Source organism: Caretta caretta, chromosome 9 (genome assembly GCF_965140235.1).
Source record: "Caretta caretta isolate rCarCar2 chromosome 9, rCarCar1.hap1, whole genome shotgun sequence".
Classification (NCBI taxonomy): Eukaryota; Metazoa; Chordata; order Testudines; family Cheloniidae; genus Caretta; species Caretta caretta.
This window is the reverse complement of record NC_134214.1, coordinates 96,927,994-96,947,312: the sequence shown is the minus strand read 5'-3', so window position 1 is coordinate 96,947,312 and position 19,319 is coordinate 96,927,994. Positions and strand designations below refer to the sequence as shown.

Below are 19,319 nucleotides of genomic sequence, written 5' to 3'. Positions count from 1 at the left end.
GTTTAAAACAATGCTTCCCTCTGGGCCCTCTGTATCTTTTTGCAACATAGGAAAGGCAGGGTAGTCATGATGACCCCCTAGGGTAGTCTTGAGCCCCAGGCTGAGAACCCTGCTCTAAAGCATTCATAGTCAATGTAATACATGAAAGAAGGTGGCCATATTCTCAGGATAGGTTACTTGACACTCCTGAAGCAGGCACTGAAATGCTATCCATGCCATATTTAACTTTACACATCACACCCTCTTACTTCCAGCGGCAGCCAGCATTATGGCACATAGTCATGCTATAACCAGAATCTTTTAAGGCCTTTGGTTTTCCCCTTTGGTATCAGCAGCAGCTCAATATCCCATTTCCTGCCTCCAGCTTCACTGCTGAAAAGGCAATTTTTCTCCAGGAACATTTGTTTTTTTCCAAGTCAGCTTGCGGCACCATCTTTCTGTGCAGTCATTTACTGGGCGGAGTACTTTACACTCAGGCTTATTACCTTCCATTTATCTGCATTGAGCTGCATTGCCCAGCTACAAAGCAGGTACTCAAATTAATCCTTTTCATGGACCAGATTAAATTGTTTCTCATTATCTGCTTGACTCTCAATTCAGTCCTATTTGTAAAACTAAAACCTACTTTTCCAAACTATTAATCAAGATATTCTTATGTGACAACAAAGCTCGCGTGTCCCGAGACTGAATTCGCTGGTTCTGCTCTATTAATATTTCTGCAGTTTGCCAAATGACCGTTGTCTCTCTGTTTTACCTCTTGAAGTCTCAGTTGGTGATCAGTTTGATGTGGCATTTTATTTATGTGTCTTTAATCCATGTTGTGTGTCGGGCTATTGTTAAAGGATGTAAGTGATCATTTTACAGAGTATGTATCTGCTTGGAGGACCTGACCAGAAATAACCAGTATGTGACCCCTGTGTTTAAAAGGGAATTGGTTTACCCAGCTACTATAGTTATACATGATACATAGCCTTACCTCACTGCTCATGTATACCAGTTCCCTAGGCTTTGATTCATTGGAAATACTGAGTGAAATCTGCATAACTGTACGATGAGTTCTCAATAGCCAGTTTGCAAATCAGATTGCCTAAAAATGGCCTTCATCACAGAGATTTATGCAATCACCGTATAACCACACAATGATATGTGTATTTCTCTACTTTTGATTGGCCACAATTAATTCCACCACTCTGATTTGTTAGTCTCAATTCACTCCACTGATAAGCCCAAAACAAACATGGCCCCTTGAACTTCTGACCCTCTCTCCCAGCTTCATCATCCTTCATAATCCCAGACACTAAATGCAACTGAATCCAAAAAGGAATCTCGGCTGGGCAACTGAGAGGAAAGTGAACCTTAAGCCTTCCTCCAGGGCCAAGAATGTGCAGGGAGGAAAAAAATGAGACCACCAGAGTGTGATGACAGACTTGGAAGAGATGGAAAAATGTGTGGGGAAAAAAGGGAAAAAATTCGGTTTATAATTTTTGAGAAAAAGAGGCCATTTTTTCCAAGAGAAAAATTCTGTGGAAAAAAAAACAAATAGGGTGAGTATTTCTATAATCCCCCAAGCTACCTCCTGCAAGCCCATGGGGCAGCTATTTTGTAACACTGAGGGTTAACCATAGCAACAAATTACTGGGGGGAAGAGGTCTTCAAAATCAAGACTAGACGACTTTCTGGAAAACATGCTTTAGTCAAACAAGTTATTAGGCTCAGCATAGGAGTAAATTGATGAAATTCTATGGTTTGTATTATACAGAAGGTCAGACTAGATGATCTAGTGGCCTTTTCTGTCATTATAATCTACAAATCATTGCAGACAACTGTCAGTGGTGGGGCAACTTATTCACTCAGCTTTAAAATCCAAGTGGAAAACTTGCTATCACGCCTCATATGTGAGAATAACTCCACGTTTCCTGCTGAAATGTTTTTCTACACACTGGGCTGATTAATTCATTGACTTTGTGTGTGTGGAAATATTTCCATATGATGTTTTTTCCCCCCGAGTTGAATCCACATCTATGGTATTGAAGGATGACATCATTCACCACTCACAAGTTATCAGAAACTTAACAATGTTCAGTACCTTTCATTCTCATTCAATCACAACGCTTTTAAATTTCTATATATCAAATGGGTTTTATCTTCAAGAACAATGGAAGAAAAAATACACTCTATACAGTAACATCAAGGCTGATCTCAGCTATGACATTTTCCTTTGCTCATTAGGAGAAAAGAGAAAATTTATTCCTGGTTATCCTGCTACTCAGTGTAACATCCAAATCTGTAGTATATTAGATATAGCAAACAATCTCGTGGCCATCTGATCCCATCTCTTAGCTATTGTGTTATTGTTATGTATTAGAGCCTTGAACCAAGAAAGTATTTAGGCACTTGCTTAACTCTAATCACGTGCATAGTCCGATTCACCTGATTCTCATTAGATCTCAGGCTCTGACAGCGTAAAATGGCCTTAAGTGGGTGAAAATGAATAATTTAGGCCCTTTCATACTGCCAGAACAGTACAAAGTGGCCCTAAATGAAAACCGGGCCCTGCTGACTGTAGTGGGGTTACTCCCATGCTTACATTTAGGCAGATGTTTTAGTGCTGAACATTCCAGGATAATGTAACATTATGGCAAAAGAGGGGCCTGTGATGGATGCATTTGCTCTTCTCTAGCTGAATTTGTACATCCCCCAGGTACTGCAATTGTGCTGTCCTTCAGATACATGATATCCTACAAGATGGGGCTTGCTGAATATCCACTGGACTCTTGGGAACTACAAGTCATTAGTATTAGCTCCTGAATGAACTAATGGATACACCTATGTGTCAAATATCCATGAATGTATTTATTGCATTTCACTTTGTTCCATTGCCTGTTGGTGCCACAAGGGGAGTGGTCTCAGAGGGTTGCCCCAAGAAGGCTGTACAGACACCACACGATTCAGTTTGTCCAACTACATAAGGCTTGGCAACCAACCACCCCCTGCTGGGGCACTTGGATACTGAGGTTCTATGAATGCCTAACCTCCTCCCACCTTACAGTGCCCTCCTTCTGCAATGACACCCCTGCGCTGCCTCCCCCAGACCTTAGGAACCTCTCTCCTCTCCTACCTTGTTCAAACAGTCTCCTTGAAAGTGGTTGGGTTAACCAACATGAGAGGCTGATGTCCAGTCCTTAGAACAGTCTTTTGGGGGAGGGTTTGGGTACAGATTTGCAACCGGAGCAGGAAAAACATCCCACTCATGCTGCAGCCAGCCCAGTACATAAGCAGGAGGTAAGAGATGGCTGATGATCAGTAGGTAGGGAGCTTGTAGCCATGGGTAGGAGAGACATTCCACCACAAATTATAGCAGATTGCTGCAGCTGGAATGGTGGAGTCTCACTGCGTTATGGAGGGAGACATGCATACCTTCCTCCCTCACACCCTTTTAAGCACTGCAGATGGGTGGAATCAGAGAAAAGTCCCCTGCATGCCAAATGTTCCCCATCTCAGAAACCCCCTCAGTGAAATCAGCAAAAATTAAGTTGAAGGGGGGTGGGTGGGTCCAGAGTGTATTAGGGGGATAAAAGATCATTTTTGTGGCGGGAAAGTTTTGTATGAGGGTCTCTTTGCATCCAAAGATCATTCCATGTTGAGGAACCATTTGAGAACCTGGGGGCAGGGGGCAGAAGGGGTGGCTGGCCATGGATTCCAGATCCAACCTAATTTCAAGTGGCTTTGAGCTATTTTGTGGACTATTTGCACGACCCTAGTTACTTAACTGAGAAGCAGGTGTGAGGGGACTGGGCTACCAAAAACAGAATTGAAAGAGAGAGATAAAAGGTCTTCTTTCCTGGATTTAATACTGGAATGGAGATACTGATTTCAAGCACAGCAAAGTGGCTAATGAATTCTGAACCATTCAATTACACCATATATTTGTGCAAACAAAACCTTTTTTTTTTTTAAGTCAGTCACATTACTCCTTTCATAACAACCATTTTACCTTTCTCTGCACTAGCTTCATGGCTCACGTCAGTGACGCTCTTTGTGGCCATCAACAATGTAGTCACAGGTGGGTTCTCTCAATGAGGTGTGTGAGAATTTCCTCTTTGGTTTTGGTGAGGATGCTTTTTTTAAATATTCAGAAATCATTCTGTTAGTAACAGATGAACCCAGAGAACAAAATTGTTACTTGTTCTTTAGTGGACCATTATCGCAGTTAAAGTTAATGGAATGATAGATAACTCCTGGTACCTTTGGCATCATCACAGGTAAAATCAACCCTGAAATGTTTAGTAACCAGGTGAGTTACAGGGGAATATTGGGGCTAGATCCTCAGCTGGTGTAAACTGGTGTCACTCCATTGACTTCATAGCTTCAAGCAATGCCTGAAAATCTTGTCTTGTTAATACAACAATGAAGGGATGGAACAGACAAACACTCTCCCATCTCAAAGCATACATCCACACTACAATGAAAAACCCGTGGCACTGAGTTTCAGTGCTCAGGTCAACTGACTCAGGCTCTTGGGGTTAAAAATTGGAGTGTAGATGTTCAGGCTTGGGCTGGAACCTGGGCTCTGAGACCCTCCCCCTTTGTATGGTTTCCTCCATTTCTGGTAGCATAGTTGAGTCTTTTACCTACGAATTATTTTTAGCCAACTACCTGCACTAACAGAACTCTTTGGGGACATTTGGCAGAAGAATTCAGATCTGGACAACACTTCTTTTTTAGACAAAATCTGATTTACAAATAACAAGTTTTCCCATAGCTTTCTTTGTCTCTCTGAAGGTAAATATTCTTCACAGATGTCAACTTCAGGAGAGCGCAAAGCTGATGGAATCTTCCTACCCGCCAAAAATTCTGATGTCCTACAGAGCGCCTAAACAAAGAAGAAGATGAGCTTTTTAGAGCAAAAATAGATTCAACTTAGAAACATCCTGAAAATAGAACAACTCAGGAAACAAAGGATACACAGAAAGATTGCTGGGCATAAAACAAGGAATGAAGATTGAGAGTTTGGCACCTGAACACAGCACAGCTAAAGTTAGAACTCTCCGGTAACACAAAGTCAAGTCAGTAGAGCCTTTCAAAGGCATGCAGTGAACTCCACACAGCTGTATTACAGAGCTCAGAAGGTAGAGTTGAGCTGAAGCCAGCAACGATGGCTGCCACAAACCCCGGTTGAACAAATTCCAATTTTATCTACAAATAACTGCCAAGGACTTACAATGAAAAATATGGGCAAGCCTCCATTTCAGCATAGTTCTGCTGGAAACAAGCTGACCTTAAATGTTGATAATAGAAGACTTGAAATATACATATTTTTTTAAAGGAAGCAGGATTGCTGGTCTTAAAAAAAACGGGTGTCCTCTCGAGTTTTATTTTTTAAAAGCACTTTAAAAATTCTGTTTAGGTAGTACAAATTCACCTAGGTGAAAGGAGGAATTATACTGGGGAACATGTCAAAATGTGGCCTGTAATTTTGCACACTTAGTCACTTGTTCATATAATTCTGTGCACACTCATTAGCACATGCAAATGATAGAATCTGCACATACAAGAAACAGTCCAAATCCTCAGCTGGTAGATCCACTGAAGTCAATTGATTTACATCTGCTGAGAATCTGGCCTGGTATTTCTGTGTGAAGATTCTCTCCTTTGCATGTGCCAATGACAGTGTGCGCAGAATTATATGTACAAGTGACTGAGTGTACACAATTACAGGCCACATTTTGACAAGGTGGTCCTTGGTATAATTCTGCTGAAATTATTTCATGCAGACGACTCTGTGCACAGAATTGAGAGTGTGACAGTAGAGAACAAGTTGTGGCCACTTTGAATATTTGACCTGCAAGGTGCATTCATACAAACTAGAGGCCAGAGCCCCAGGTGGTGCAAATTATCTTGGGTTCATTGACGTCACCTGGGTTGTGACGATGTACCCAAGCTGAAGATCTGGCCCTAGATTTCAGTGCAAGTTACTTCAAATGAAGAGACTAAAACTGAATAACAAACTCTTTGTTGAGAATAAATCATCTGACAATTTAGCATTTGCTTCTGTTCATGAATTGCCTGTTGACCAATTGTGATTTCTGTGAATGTATTTGTCATTCCTAGGTATTCACACTGGAGTCTGTTTGAGGACTGTTCCCTTCAAGTATTTGCTCTTTGCATTATATGACTGGTGACGTGAGTCACATAACATTGTTTCTACCTCTGTGATTGGATATTTTTCTTAAGCAAGAGAAGAAAGAATAAAACATACTGAACTGCAGATAGCAACTGCTCTTGCTCCTACACATACTCTTGTTCACACATTAATTTGTGAGAGAACAGCCATTCTCCAGACTTGTGTATGAACAGAAACTTATTTGCATAAATGTTTGTGAACAGTGAATGCAAAGGAGCAGAAACACAGCCAGCTCAAAAAGGCATTTGGAGTTAAACGAACTCTCGCAAATGTCATTTCTGTATTATTTATATTCAACCAACACTTGCCAAGGCCTGGGAATCTCAAATGTCCACTTTAAGATTCAGTCAGAACTCGTTTCATGGTTTAACACTATCATGCCAAGGGGCCCTGTAGCAGGACTTCAGGGCTGCTCTGCAAACATAACCTTTCAGCGCTTTCATCTGCAATGCTTCCCCTCAATCCAACTGGCTCCTCTCCCAAACCCCATCTCCGGCTCCTCCTCGGACCTGTCTGGCTTCTTCAGATCATCTCCCAACATGCCTTTCAAGTCTCCCTCCAGCATAGGCTTCCAGTCCTTCCCCAACATAGCTGCCTTCCACTTCTCCCTAGCTTATCCCTTCAACTCCTTTCTGACCTAGGGTCTTCTCTAGTTCTCAGGCCTGACACTCTCTTGTGCCTGGCCCAGCAGTGATCTGCTCCATCTGACGCTCTCCCACTTTCCCATCCATGGTTCCATCAGACCCCGCTCTGAACCTCCAGTTTGCAGCCTACCGTTCCACCCACTTCCTCCATCCACTGCCTTCATTCCATTCTCCCTCCTGATGGCGATTCCACAAACTGTACCCCTCCTTTCCAGTTGCTGTTCAAATACCCTCTCTCTTCACCATCCGCCACTCCCCCCATCACCCACAATCCACCCTTCATCTGGTGACTACTCAACACTTTACTGGAAACTTGAGTTTTCTTTGTCCTGTATATATATATTGCATGGGAGTGGGAATTAAGACACTGCTTCAGCAAAGCACTTAAGGACATGCTTGAAGATGAGCACAAGCTTAAGTGCTTTGCGGCCGGGGTACCTAAACGCCTCAGTGCTCTCCTGGCTGCTTACCCACAGCCAGTGTAGGGTGACTGCGTTGCCAAAGCATAGAGCTGTAATAATGAATGATGCCACTCTCCATGATTCTGAATGAAAGAAAAATATGTGCTGATTCTCCTCACGCAGTCGGACTTCTTTAGGATGTCCTATACTTTAAAGTGCTGAGATGCAAACAGACAAGGAAATCTTAGCAGAGAAATCCTCTAATCAAGCCTGATATTTCTTGGTTCAAGCAGTCGTACATCTTAAATACAGCTTGACAATGGAGGAATCTGCGTTTACATAAGGTGCTCAGTGGTACCAGTGTCATTAAGCTTCTTGATGGCTACAAAGCACACCTTCAAGCTGGCTAACTCAATGAACTACAGCGAAAATCATTGTAAAGAGATGCAGCCAGCATATCCTCACTGCCTGCTGCTTTCAGAGAACCCTATAATGGTCAAAATTGATTTTTTTAAGAGCAGGCAAGGTCAGAAACCCATAAGACCATCCAATGCTAAGCAACCTTTAGAAACTTTAGCTTACAATTCTCTGCTGATTCTATAATCCTGGAGCAATCTCCCTACGGACAAGTGGGGAGGGTTGTTTTGCCTTTCTGTTGATCTGCAAAGTAGTGCATCAGCCTACGAGTAGATAACCTCGACTTGCTCTGCAGTTAAGCAGACTGATGAACTCAAAAGTTTTTTCCACATTCAGTCACGTATTCAAGTATTAATATGGGGTATGTCAGATTTCTTAAACAAACAGGATTCTCTGTGAAGCTCCCATGAAGGTAACTCCTTTATATTACCTCTCCAGAGAGAAAATCTCTATCTAAATGCATAAGAAAGGCAATCTCCAAAGGGGTAACTGAGCAGGGATTTTATTACTACTTTCTGAACCTGACTCTCTTAGTTGGTGGTGCCGGGGTTCCAATTCTGACCATCCAATTAAGGCATCTTCTCAGTCACCCAGGAAGATCTTCTGAACTCTTGTAAACCTCTGAGGTCCTGAAAGAGACACAAGTGCCACACACCACAAGGCACTGCACCATGCATTCCTTCTGCAGAAAGGGGCTTCCTTGTTTACATATATAGGTGAAATAATGTTTGACTCTCCTGCTACTCAGGTATCTGATGTGAAAGAGATTGGCTTCAAGAAGCCACAGGCAGTTTTTAGCTGCATCTGTCTTTTAAATATTATCTTACGGCACTTCATTTCACTGTAACTTGACAGATATGGATGTATATTACACAGTATTTATGCATTTTTATAAATATATATATACATACACACACACACACAAAGCACATATTGTACATAAGAATGGCCACACTGGTTCAGACGAAAGGTCCACCTAGCCCAGTATCTGGTTTTCTGACAGTGGCCAATGCCAGGTGCCCCAGAGGGAATGAACAGAATAGGTAATCATCAAATGATCCATCTCCCGTTGCTCACTCCCAGCTATCCTCCATGAATTTCTCATATTCTTTTTTTGAACCCTGTTATAGACTTGGCCTTCACAATATCCTCTGGCAAAGAGTTCCACAGGTTGACTGTATGTGGGCATAATACCCATTGAACGAACATCTAACAGACATGGCAGAAACTACATTTATTTTTCACCTTTGATCTTCTCCATCATGCTCTGAACTATGGTCTCCACACCAACCTCTGCAGGGGCTACTGCTAAAGCTGCTCCTGTCACTGGTTTTCTCCCACAGCTATTAGGCTTATTTAAAAACAACCTACCACAAAACTCACTCTCCATCCCGCCTCCAAGATGTGACAACTGGGACCAGGTAAAGGCAGGGATTGAAAACTACATCCTTGGTGGCACGAAGAGGCCATACAACCAACTTAACATCCAAACAGTTCATCCTGCATAAATTTAATTCCTGGGTGACATACCACCACCATCCCCAGCCGCCCCTTCCTCACCCCCAGGTACTCTAAGTTGCAACAGAGAATGAACTGGTTCCCAGCTGGATCCAGGATCCACAATGGGAAAAGCTACTTTTCCCCCCACTGTGACCGGTCTTGAACCTAGTACAATTTGTTTGGACCAGAGACTGTGGGCAGATATGCACAACCCTGGACCAGTGGCAGTTTACAGATGGATATTAAAATGAGCTTTTGGGGCTAGAAATGAGTGCTATTTCCCTTGGGAGAGTTAGGATTCCTGGCTTTAACAGTACAAAGTATTTGATCCTAATCCTGGAAGGCTATCAGATAGTAGAACTTAAATTGTGACATCCAGATTTATATAAACCCCATTTTGAAAAATGGGCATGCTCAAATCCTGGCTAAGCAAATGCAGAGCAGATAATATTTACTTTGATAAGGAGCCAAAAGATCCAATGAATGAGATACCTTGCTAGGAACAGTGTCAGGACATGGCAAAGCATGTTAAAAGCTGCTGTTTCCTGGAACTAAAGCCTCTCTAGAACTGTTGCCAGCTTGCACTCACCGTTCCTGCACCCATGATGAAACTGGGGAGCTAAGAAGAGGGATGACTTAACTAATTGTCTCCTGGCTTTTACAGTTTGCACTGGTAGGATATGCAATCTAAGTTAATTAAGGTTTTCTGGTGAGTATTTCCCATGTGTAGGTCCCCCCCCCCCCCAAATACACATGAATCCGAGAGGTATTTCACATGGACATCTATCAATGTTAATAGGTCTCTTCCCCATTACACACTCCCAACCAAGACCCAAGGTCTCAGCCTAGGTTCCCCTCCAGCGCCAAAGAGCTGCATGCCTGTTGTTCACCTTTAGAGCCTTTTCCCCCATGCTCCTCTCCATGCACATCCTTTTCCTGCAGCACGACCTCCACTCTACCATACTTTCTTACTCCTCCAAGCTTCTAAACATACACATAAACAAGCATACGTCTGAATCACTGCTAACGTAGCCCAATGTTTATACAAGACACTGACAGATCAGAACACTAGACTTGCCGACTCATGATTTTGTCATGAGTCTCAGGATAGTGAGTTGGGTTTTTTTCCCTTAAAGCCCCAGCTCCTGCAGCTAGGTGATTACATGAGAATCTCAGCTTCTGTTTAATACGTAAGTTTATAGACTTCGTAGTTGCAGAGAAAAGTCTTAAAACATGAACCCTAAAGCTCAAAATTCAAATAAACAGAACCCAACATTTATTATTTTTAAAAATCTCATTGTTAAGCCAATCTCATGATGTTTGACTGCTTGGAGCTGGAAATACAGATTTTGATATATACTAATATTTAAAAACTGAATGTGTTATGGGGAATTGGAGAGTGCTACATAGGGAGGAGCATTCTTGGAAGTGGGGATAGAAGTGAAATAGGAAAGATGTTCACTCATAGACTTTAAGGCCAGAAGGGACCATCGTGATCATCTTGTCTGACCTCCTACATATCACAGGCCACAGAACTTTCCCCACCCACTCCTGTAATAGTCCCATAGGTCATTCATCACAATGGAGCTATGTGACCCGAAGATCAACCCAATGCCAGAAGGCAAGGGGCTCACTGGTATCTGGTAGTGAGTTTCAGGTGGTCTGACAAGTTCAGTGCATCCCATTTCACTTATGTCACAATCTTTATCTACTAGGTGCCTTGGGAGGTATCATCGGAAAACCAACACACACTGATCATTAATACTCTTATGTGGTGTATGTACGGTAAACACTCAAAGGACTGCACGAATGTGAATAAAATATGGGACTAAAATGTGTTTGAACCAGACAAATGTAGGCAGTACGTAAACAGGTTTTTTTCCCAGACAAAGGAAAGGCCGACGCCTCCATCCAGGCGCAATCACAGACAACTGGCACTCACAGTCAAGTGGCCATTCATTAGCATATCGGAGGCTGCAGGGACAGGTCAACTTGCATTGTAGAAAGTACCAGCAGGGAAGAAACTATCATGGAACTTTATCCATCAGAATCCCTGACACCTTTCCTCACAGCAGGAGCATGGACTATAAAAGAGAGCGGCAAAGAACCTCAAGTTATGTTTCACTTAAGATGACAAAGGAACACATGGACTTTGTGGGAGATCTTGACCAAAGGCCTGGTCAGCTATCTTGCTGGAAGGAAGTGTGGTAAGAATCTTTCCTTGAACTTTTCCTTGTAGTTTTATTAATCTTAGGCATTAGAACGCGTTTTTCACTGTTATTTGCTTGTAACCAATTCTGACTTTATCCCTTACACTTGAACTCACTTAAAATCCTCTCTTTTTTTATAATAACCATGTTTTATTTTTAATCTAAACCCACCGAGTGCTGTGTTTGAATTGAACTGACTTAACTCCAGTTAAAGAAAGAAACTGCAGTGTTTTTGTCTCTTTAAAGGAGCAATGGGCCTTATTACATCTCTAAATGTTCCAGGAGAGGCCTGAACATTTCAGGGCAGATGGTTTTAGGCATATTTTGGATTGGGGGTGTGTTGGGGTCACTTGGCTAATAGTAACCAAGGCTGGTAGAGATGAGCGTATGGCTGTGATGTAAGAAGCAGGCTTCTAGAGTCAGAATTGCTATACCAGGGCTGTTTACCACACAAACAAGCTGGGGAGGCAATATCTTTTATCAATATCTTCTGGTGGCGAGCTTACACACAGCTCTTCTTCAGGCCTAATTCTCATCTGCCACTTCCACTAGTGTCAAAAGGAGCTGTGGCCATAAACCAGGCCACTTATTTAGGTGTTTAAATGGGGATTTAGGTGTCTAACTTTAGAAGCTATGTTTGAAAAATCTGATTATAAATTTTAACTCACTGGATGATTTTATTTTTACTGTGTGTGTTACAATAGAGCCCAGAGGCCACAACAACGGCGGGGTACCCATTTTATGTAAACACCATGTTTTAATCACCAATAACATTTTCAATAAAAACATTTTGGAAACCCATTTTCTTCTTTACACATATTCAAAATTCAGAGAGAGCACCTTTTCAAATAGGTAAAAAGCATCTTCCGTTACTACATGGATTACAAACAGATCTGGGCAAATACTGCAATATATTTCCTATGAATATTCATTTGAGTTTTAAAATGAATTTACCTTGAATGTGTTCATGCCCGTTTTTGTGTTCAGTTTCTGAAAACGCTCTAGCAAATGATTTTACTGGCAGGAAAGTTCAGTGAAAATTGTTTCAAAACGATGTTTCTGTTCTCTGATGAAAAGAGTCTGAAGTCTTAGAATCAACGTTCTGAAAGCATGAATATGTGCATCAGAAAACCGATTGATTCATCCCATCAGAGAACAGAAACATGCTGTATCTCATATATAGGTCTAATAACAACTAGCCAACGGCACTCAAACTTTTAATGACAAAGGATCACAGCTAATTCTTTGCTGTTTACATTGTTTGAGAAATGATTGGTAGAAATCATACAAGTACTCATAATCAGAACAAGAGGTGAAATTTGTTGAATAAGTTACTTATTATAAAATTATTTGTCTGGCTCTGCTGGCAAATACACAGTAGGAAAAAGATCTTCCTTTCTCATATGTCTGGATGCCAAGTATGTAACAGCTAAATATTAAAGAAATACCTTTTGTCCCTGTTCATCACCTATTAGAAGAAAGCTGTCTTTGGCACAAAACTTACCAGTAGCATGAAAGAATTTTCTTGTACATTTTCTTCTATTCAGCACTGATTGAACATTGAGCATATGTATTTTATTATACATGCTACTTAAAACTTCATTTTAAATTCTTTTACTGAATAATTTTCTTTCATTCCTAGAACTGTGGATACAGAAACAAAACATATCACCATATTTATGCTGATTTATTCCCAATCCTCAAGTGTCTTGATAATTAACATCACTGTATTTTGTAACCATGCATTACACAAAATCTTTTTCTAAACATGTAGCTGTAAAAAATTGTTAGTGCTTGTCACTTTAGAACTAGAAATTAGTTCTAGGCATTGCAGTATGTTAATACTGAAGGTTCATACATTTAAAATGAATACAACAAGTACGTGACGCTAACACATACTAATAATGTTTGAGAGACACCAATTATATTAAGATCAATATCCATCATCGCTCTGGAATAAGAAATCAATTGTACTCACATAATGAAGACCTTTTACATACAAAACAGAATCTTCAGCCATCCGCTCAAATAATTTTAGCTTATTTCAGTTGCTAATCAGTCACAGTGGCATGACTAAATTTACAGAAAAGTTAAAAATGTAGAGTTAATTTTAGTGTCACGATATTTGGCATCGTCTATGTAGAACAGAAAGAACATATTTCTGGTGACATGAAAGCCAGATTTAGAAGAGAGATTGACAATAGCCATGAATTTGGCTCATCCTATTAGCGATTTTTTCAACATGATTGAAAATTTAAGAGCGCTATTGGGTGAAATCACAGACTCTTTGCCCATTCATATTATTCATGGCCTTCTCTAACTCTGCAGCCCCATCTGTGTAAGAAGCAAAGCACAATGCTGGAGATCCAAAATTGGATGGCTTTAGTGGAAAAATCATTATTCGAAATGCCCAAATTCCCTGAAACTACTGATTTGCATATCAGTGGATACATCCTCCTGGGGTATGGTAGATAGATTAATTTCCATGCAGTTTAGTGACTATGCATCTGTAATAGACTAGTAATGTTCCCCTGTAATCAGTTATTGATCTGGCTGAAATGGAGTGGGTTTTGCTGACTCACAGGCCCAGCTGGCTTCTTATTTACGCCGTGTGGCTAGAAGGGAGGTGGCGGGAGGGGTCAGAGAGAATGAGGGTTTGGGACAACAGGATCCTGAAGGAAGGAACCTTAGGAACAGCCAAGCCTGGAGAAAAGATTTGAACTGGGGTCATGTAACCACAAGGGATGACAAGCCAGAGAAGAAGGGTTAAGCTGGTGTCCTATGTAGTGATATTTAGGGACTGGCCTTCATTAATAAACCAGGCCCCAGCAGGGGTGGCTTTTTTCCTATTTATTATTGTTCTGTTCAGCTTTTTATATTGCACCCAACCCCATTCAACTACAATAGTTAGGTACTTTGGTACAATTGTACACTATTGATGATGGAAGGCAATTGAAGCTATTCTGATTTACCCCAGCTGAGGATGTGGCTCCTTGTGTTAAATTCTCCTTTAGACATGCTGGTACAAATCCAGAGAGTGGCCACTGGATTTTGATACTGCTGGGAGAGTTGAATTTGGCTCCTTTTGCGTTACTCTTCACAATTGTATAAATCTACACTAGTAAGTCTTTATAGAAATAAGTGACTATTGTGTAATGTGACCATATCAAGTCTGAAAGACATCTGCTACCTCAGGTCTTGTTGCAATGTATAAATAGGTTCTCTGTATACTTCAGTTTCCCCTCACTATATAAATATGCCAGTCTTATTTAATGCATCTGAAAAACCAGACAGACAGAATTAGCCTATGGCCATGAGTGTGTATCCAATGGTGCTTCAGAAAAGGCAGCAGTGTTACTACAGAGGATGCACTGTTATCTGGTTTGTAGCAGGAGTTCAAGCAATGCTCTCTTATCAAGACATCAAGAGGACAGAAACTAAGTGCTGGATATACCTTTCAACATGTTGAGGTTCACCCCTCACTTTTGTCTCCCCAGCTCTTGTTAATTTGTCCTCATTCCTAACATTTCAGAAGAAAGGGGATGGTGGAATGAGGAAAATGAATGGGACATGGTAATACCAGGGTTCAAGGAATGACAGAGCTGGGTCACTCTGGTGAGGGAGTGGCACAATGTGTTTAAATAAACAGTCAAGGTGAAAATCTTAAAGGACACAAAATGTACTATAGAATCTCTATGGATAGAAAATCCATGACTGAATAATAAGGGTACAGCAATAGGAACATACTACCAACCACCTGACCAGGATGGAGACAGCGGTTGTGAAATGCTGAGGTTAAAGAGGCTATAAAACCAGAAAATGCAATAGTAATGAGTTATTTCAACTATCCTCATCTTGTCTGGGTAAATGTCACCTCAGGCTTGATGCAGAGATAAGAGTCCTAGATGCCACTAATGATTGCTAGCCCTGGAACCCACAAAGGGAGAGGCAATTCTAGATTTAGTCCTATGTGGTGCTCAGGATCTGGTCCAGGAGGCAGCTACAGTTAAACCGCTCAGTATTAGTGTTTTTAAATTTAGCATCCTTATAAGGGGGGAAATATCAAAACCCACCACCACCACATTTAACTTTAAAAAGGGGAACTACACAAGAATGACAACTCTAGCTGGACAGAAACTAAAAACCAGCCACTAGGGTAAAGTGCTTGCAAGCACTTGGAGATTACTTAAAAACATCATAGTAGGGGCTCAGACTAAATATATACCCCAAATCAAAAAAAGGCAGTAGAAGGACCAAACGAGTGCCACAATTGCTAAACTGCCGAGTAGCAGAGGCTGTTAAAGGCAAAAAGGCATCCTTTAAAATTTGGAAGTGAAATCCTAATGAGAAAAATAAAGAGCACAAAATCTGGCAAGTAAATCGTTAAAGAATAATAAGGCCGGGCAAGAAAGAATTTGGGAAACAACTTGCAAAAAACACGAGGTAACAGTAACTTATTTTTAAGTGAATCAGAAGCAGGAAGTCTGCCAAGCAGGCGGTCACTAGATGACACAGATGTTAACGGAGCACTCAAGGAAAACAAGGCCATTGCAGAGAAGCTAGGTGAATTCTTTGCATCAGTCTCCACTGCAGAGGATGTGGGGGAGATACCTGCACCAGAGCTGTTCTTTTTAGGTGACAAATCTGAAGTACAATCATAAAATGATGTGTCAATAGAACAAATTGAAAATATAAACAGTAATAAGTCACCAGCACCAGACAGTATTCACCCAAGAGTTCTGAAGGAACTCAAATATGTAACCTATCACGGATACTAGGTGACTGGAAGGTAGCTAATGTACCCGGATTTGTTTAAAAGGGCTTCAGAGGATATCTGGGCAGTTACAGGCTGGTGAGCCTAACTTCAGTATCAGGCAAATTATTAGAAACTATAGCAAAGAACAGAATGATCAGACATGGATAAACACGAGTTTTGGGGAAGAGACAACACAGTTTTTGTAAAGGGAAGTTATGCCTCATCAATCTATTAGAATTTTTTGAGAGACTCAACAAGCATGTGGACAAGGGTGATCCAGTTAATATAGTGTACTCGGATTTTCAGAAAGTCTTTGACAAGGTTTCTTACCAAAGGTTCTTAAGGAAACTAACTAACTATGGGATAAGAGGGAAGGTCCTCTCATGGATCAGTTGCTGTCTGAAAGATAGGAAATAGAGGGTAGAATTAAAGGGTCGTTTTCACAATGGGGAGAGGTAACCAGCAGGGTCTCCCAATGATCTGTACTGGGACAAGTGTTGTTCAACATATTCATAAATTATCTGAGAAAGGAGATGAACAGTAAAGTGGCAAAGTTTGCAGATGATATAAAATTATTCAAGACAGTTAAGTCCAAAGCAGACTGTGAGGAGTTACAGAAAGAACTTGCAAAACTGGGTGACTGGACAATAAAATGGCCGATTACATTCAACGTTGAGAAGTGCAAAGTAATGCACACTGGGGAAAAATAATCCCCACTGTACATCTACAATGATGGGTTCTAAATTAGCTGTTACCACAAAAGAAAGTCACCATGGATAGTTCTCTGAAAACTTCAGCTCAGCAGCAGTCAAAAAGTCTAACAGAATGCTAGGACCTATTAAGAAAGGGACAAAAAATAAAACAGAAAACACCATAATGCCACTATGTAATTCCATGGTGTGCCCATACCTGGAATATTATGTCCCATTCTGGTTGCCTCATCTCATAAAGAGTATAGTGGAACTGGAAAAGTTTCAGAGAAAGCCAACAAAGATGATCAAGGGTATGGAACAGCTGCCATATGGGGAGAGACTAAAAAGATTATGATTGTTTAGCTTAAAGAGATGAGTAAGAAGGGATATAACAGAAGTCTGTAACACCATGACTAGTGTGGAGAAAGTCAATACAGAAGAGTTATTTAACGTTTCTCACCATACAAAAACCAAGGGTCACCTGATTAAATTAACGGGCAGCATGTTTAACACAAACTAACCTGTAGAACCTGTTGAGATGGGATGTTGTGATGCCAAATTTATAACTGGATTCAAAAAAGAACTGGATACGTTCATGGAGGATAGGTCCATTGGTGGCTATTAGACAAGAGACAGGGGTGCAATCCCATTCCCAGGTGACCCTAAACCTCTGACTTACAGAAGTAGGAAGTGGAAGACAGGAGTGAATCGTTCCATAATTGTTGTGTTCTGTACACTCCCCTTGAGGCTTTAGTTTGGAAACAGGACACCGGGCAAGACGGACCATGATCTGACCCTGTATAGCAGCTCTTGTGTTCTTAACAATCAGTGCTTTTCAGAATTTCATACTTCTAGCAGAAAGAATCAAAGAAACACCCCCTTTCTCTCAAGGAATAAATGCCCTGTCCTCTTTGCTTGAATTGCAAGCACATCCTTCTTGAGGCCCACCTTATCCCATGGTGTGCACCCATAGCATATTAACGCTTGTGCTTGTCGTGTGGGAAAAGAGCTGGGTCCAAGCAAACCTTGTAAAATCCATTTTGCTCCTTGCTGCTAAAATGTGGGTCTTTTCCTTAATACAGAACAAAGACCTGTACACAGAGTAAGTCAAACTCTGTAGCCATGTGATTTAACATTAGGTAAAAGAGTGCATTTAAAGCAGCTTGCACACTGAATTTTCCCAACACACGTCAATTATAGCAACAATTGCATTAAATAACCATTTGCTAATGCACTAAAACATTGTTCATTTTCTCAGTTTGGGTCTGATCCTGACCCTACTTAAGTCAACATCAAAACTACAGTACTACTGGGCTTGGGTTACGTTAGGACTTGCATGTACAAGGTCCTTTTCAAAAAAGGAAAATGTAGCAGTATTACAAGTTAACTACCTTAGTAATATGAGACAATACAGGAGCATTGATCCAAGTTATCATGTACCTTGGATCCAATAGAGTCACCATGCATTGAACCCAAAATATGCTAAATTGCAGAATTACTGCAAAATAAACTTGTTACCAACTCAGGTTTTGAAGAGTCTACTGGTATAAGAAGAGAACATCATACAAAGCCATGCAAAGAATGAGAGGAGAATTTGGGTGTGGGGGGAGAGAAATAAAGATTCAAGACTGATTTTGAACCTAGCAGTATACTGTAGTCCAACCAAGAATATTTCAAAGGCACTCAGGTTCCTTGCCTACCACATAATGCATTCATCCAATTAGGCACTTGTTCATTTGCTTCATATTTAGTAAGTATTTAAGCAGGTGAACATATCATAGATTCAAAGGCCAGGAGGGAACACTGTGTCAGTCTAGTCTGACCTACTGCATAACACAGGTCAGAAAACTTCCCCAAAATAATTCCTAGAGCAGATCATTTAAGAAAAACATCCAATCCAGATTTGAAACTTGTCAGTGATGAAGAATCCACCATGGCCCTTGGTAAATTGTTCCACTGGTTAAGTACCTTCACTGTCAAAAATGTATGTCTTATTTCTAGTCTAAGAGACCACAGAAATGGGCTATTTGCAAAGAGGTGGCAGGTTAAAGATGGGGAGTATCTAACAAGCATTAGATGGTGTCCAAATGAACGAAGAGATTGTTTTTAATTAAAAAGTGATCAAGATGAGGTCTCTCTCTTGTTAACACCCTATCCATGGTTTTTCAGGTAACAGGATGTATACTAGGGCAGGAGAGGCTTGCCTTTACCATCCATTGGCCACATTCCAGCTTTTGTTGCCTCATGTGCGAGGACTGGCCAGAATCCCATTAGGAAGACCAGTCCCTGCTCCCTCCCAATGCCACTATAATTGAGGTGAGGGCAAGGTCATGACTCCTCCCTTTCTCAACAGAAGACCATGGCTGGACGTGGAGAGGTCAACATACTGTACTCATTGCAATGTGGAAGACCTGTTGCTTTGATATATCAGAGTCTTCTGGAGAAATTACTGCTGATTCAGCCAGAATAAATCTCAAAAGCTCCATTAGTAACGTGACCTCTCCAGTGCTTGTGA

The 19,319-nt window shown here is 41.1% G+C and overlaps 1 protein-coding gene across 6 annotated transcripts in view; it reads right to left on the bottom strand.

Annotated features, from left to right (window-relative positions):
- Positions 1-19,319, bottom strand: part of FGF13 (fibroblast growth factor 13) — a 347,500-nt gene that overhangs the window by 134,281 nt on the left and 193,900 nt on the right. Inside the window, exon 1 of one of the 6 annotated variants that reach the window (XM_048863499.2) lies at positions 12,861-12,957. The exons of the other annotated variants lie outside the window; for them this stretch is intronic. Within the exon in view, the coding sequence (XP_048719456.1) occupies positions 12,861-12,942 (82 nt within the window). The 5' untranslated portion in view covers positions 12,943-12,957. Of the gene's footprint in view, positions 1-12,860; positions 12,958-19,319 lie in introns of those variants that run through there. 6 annotated transcript variants of the gene reach the window in all.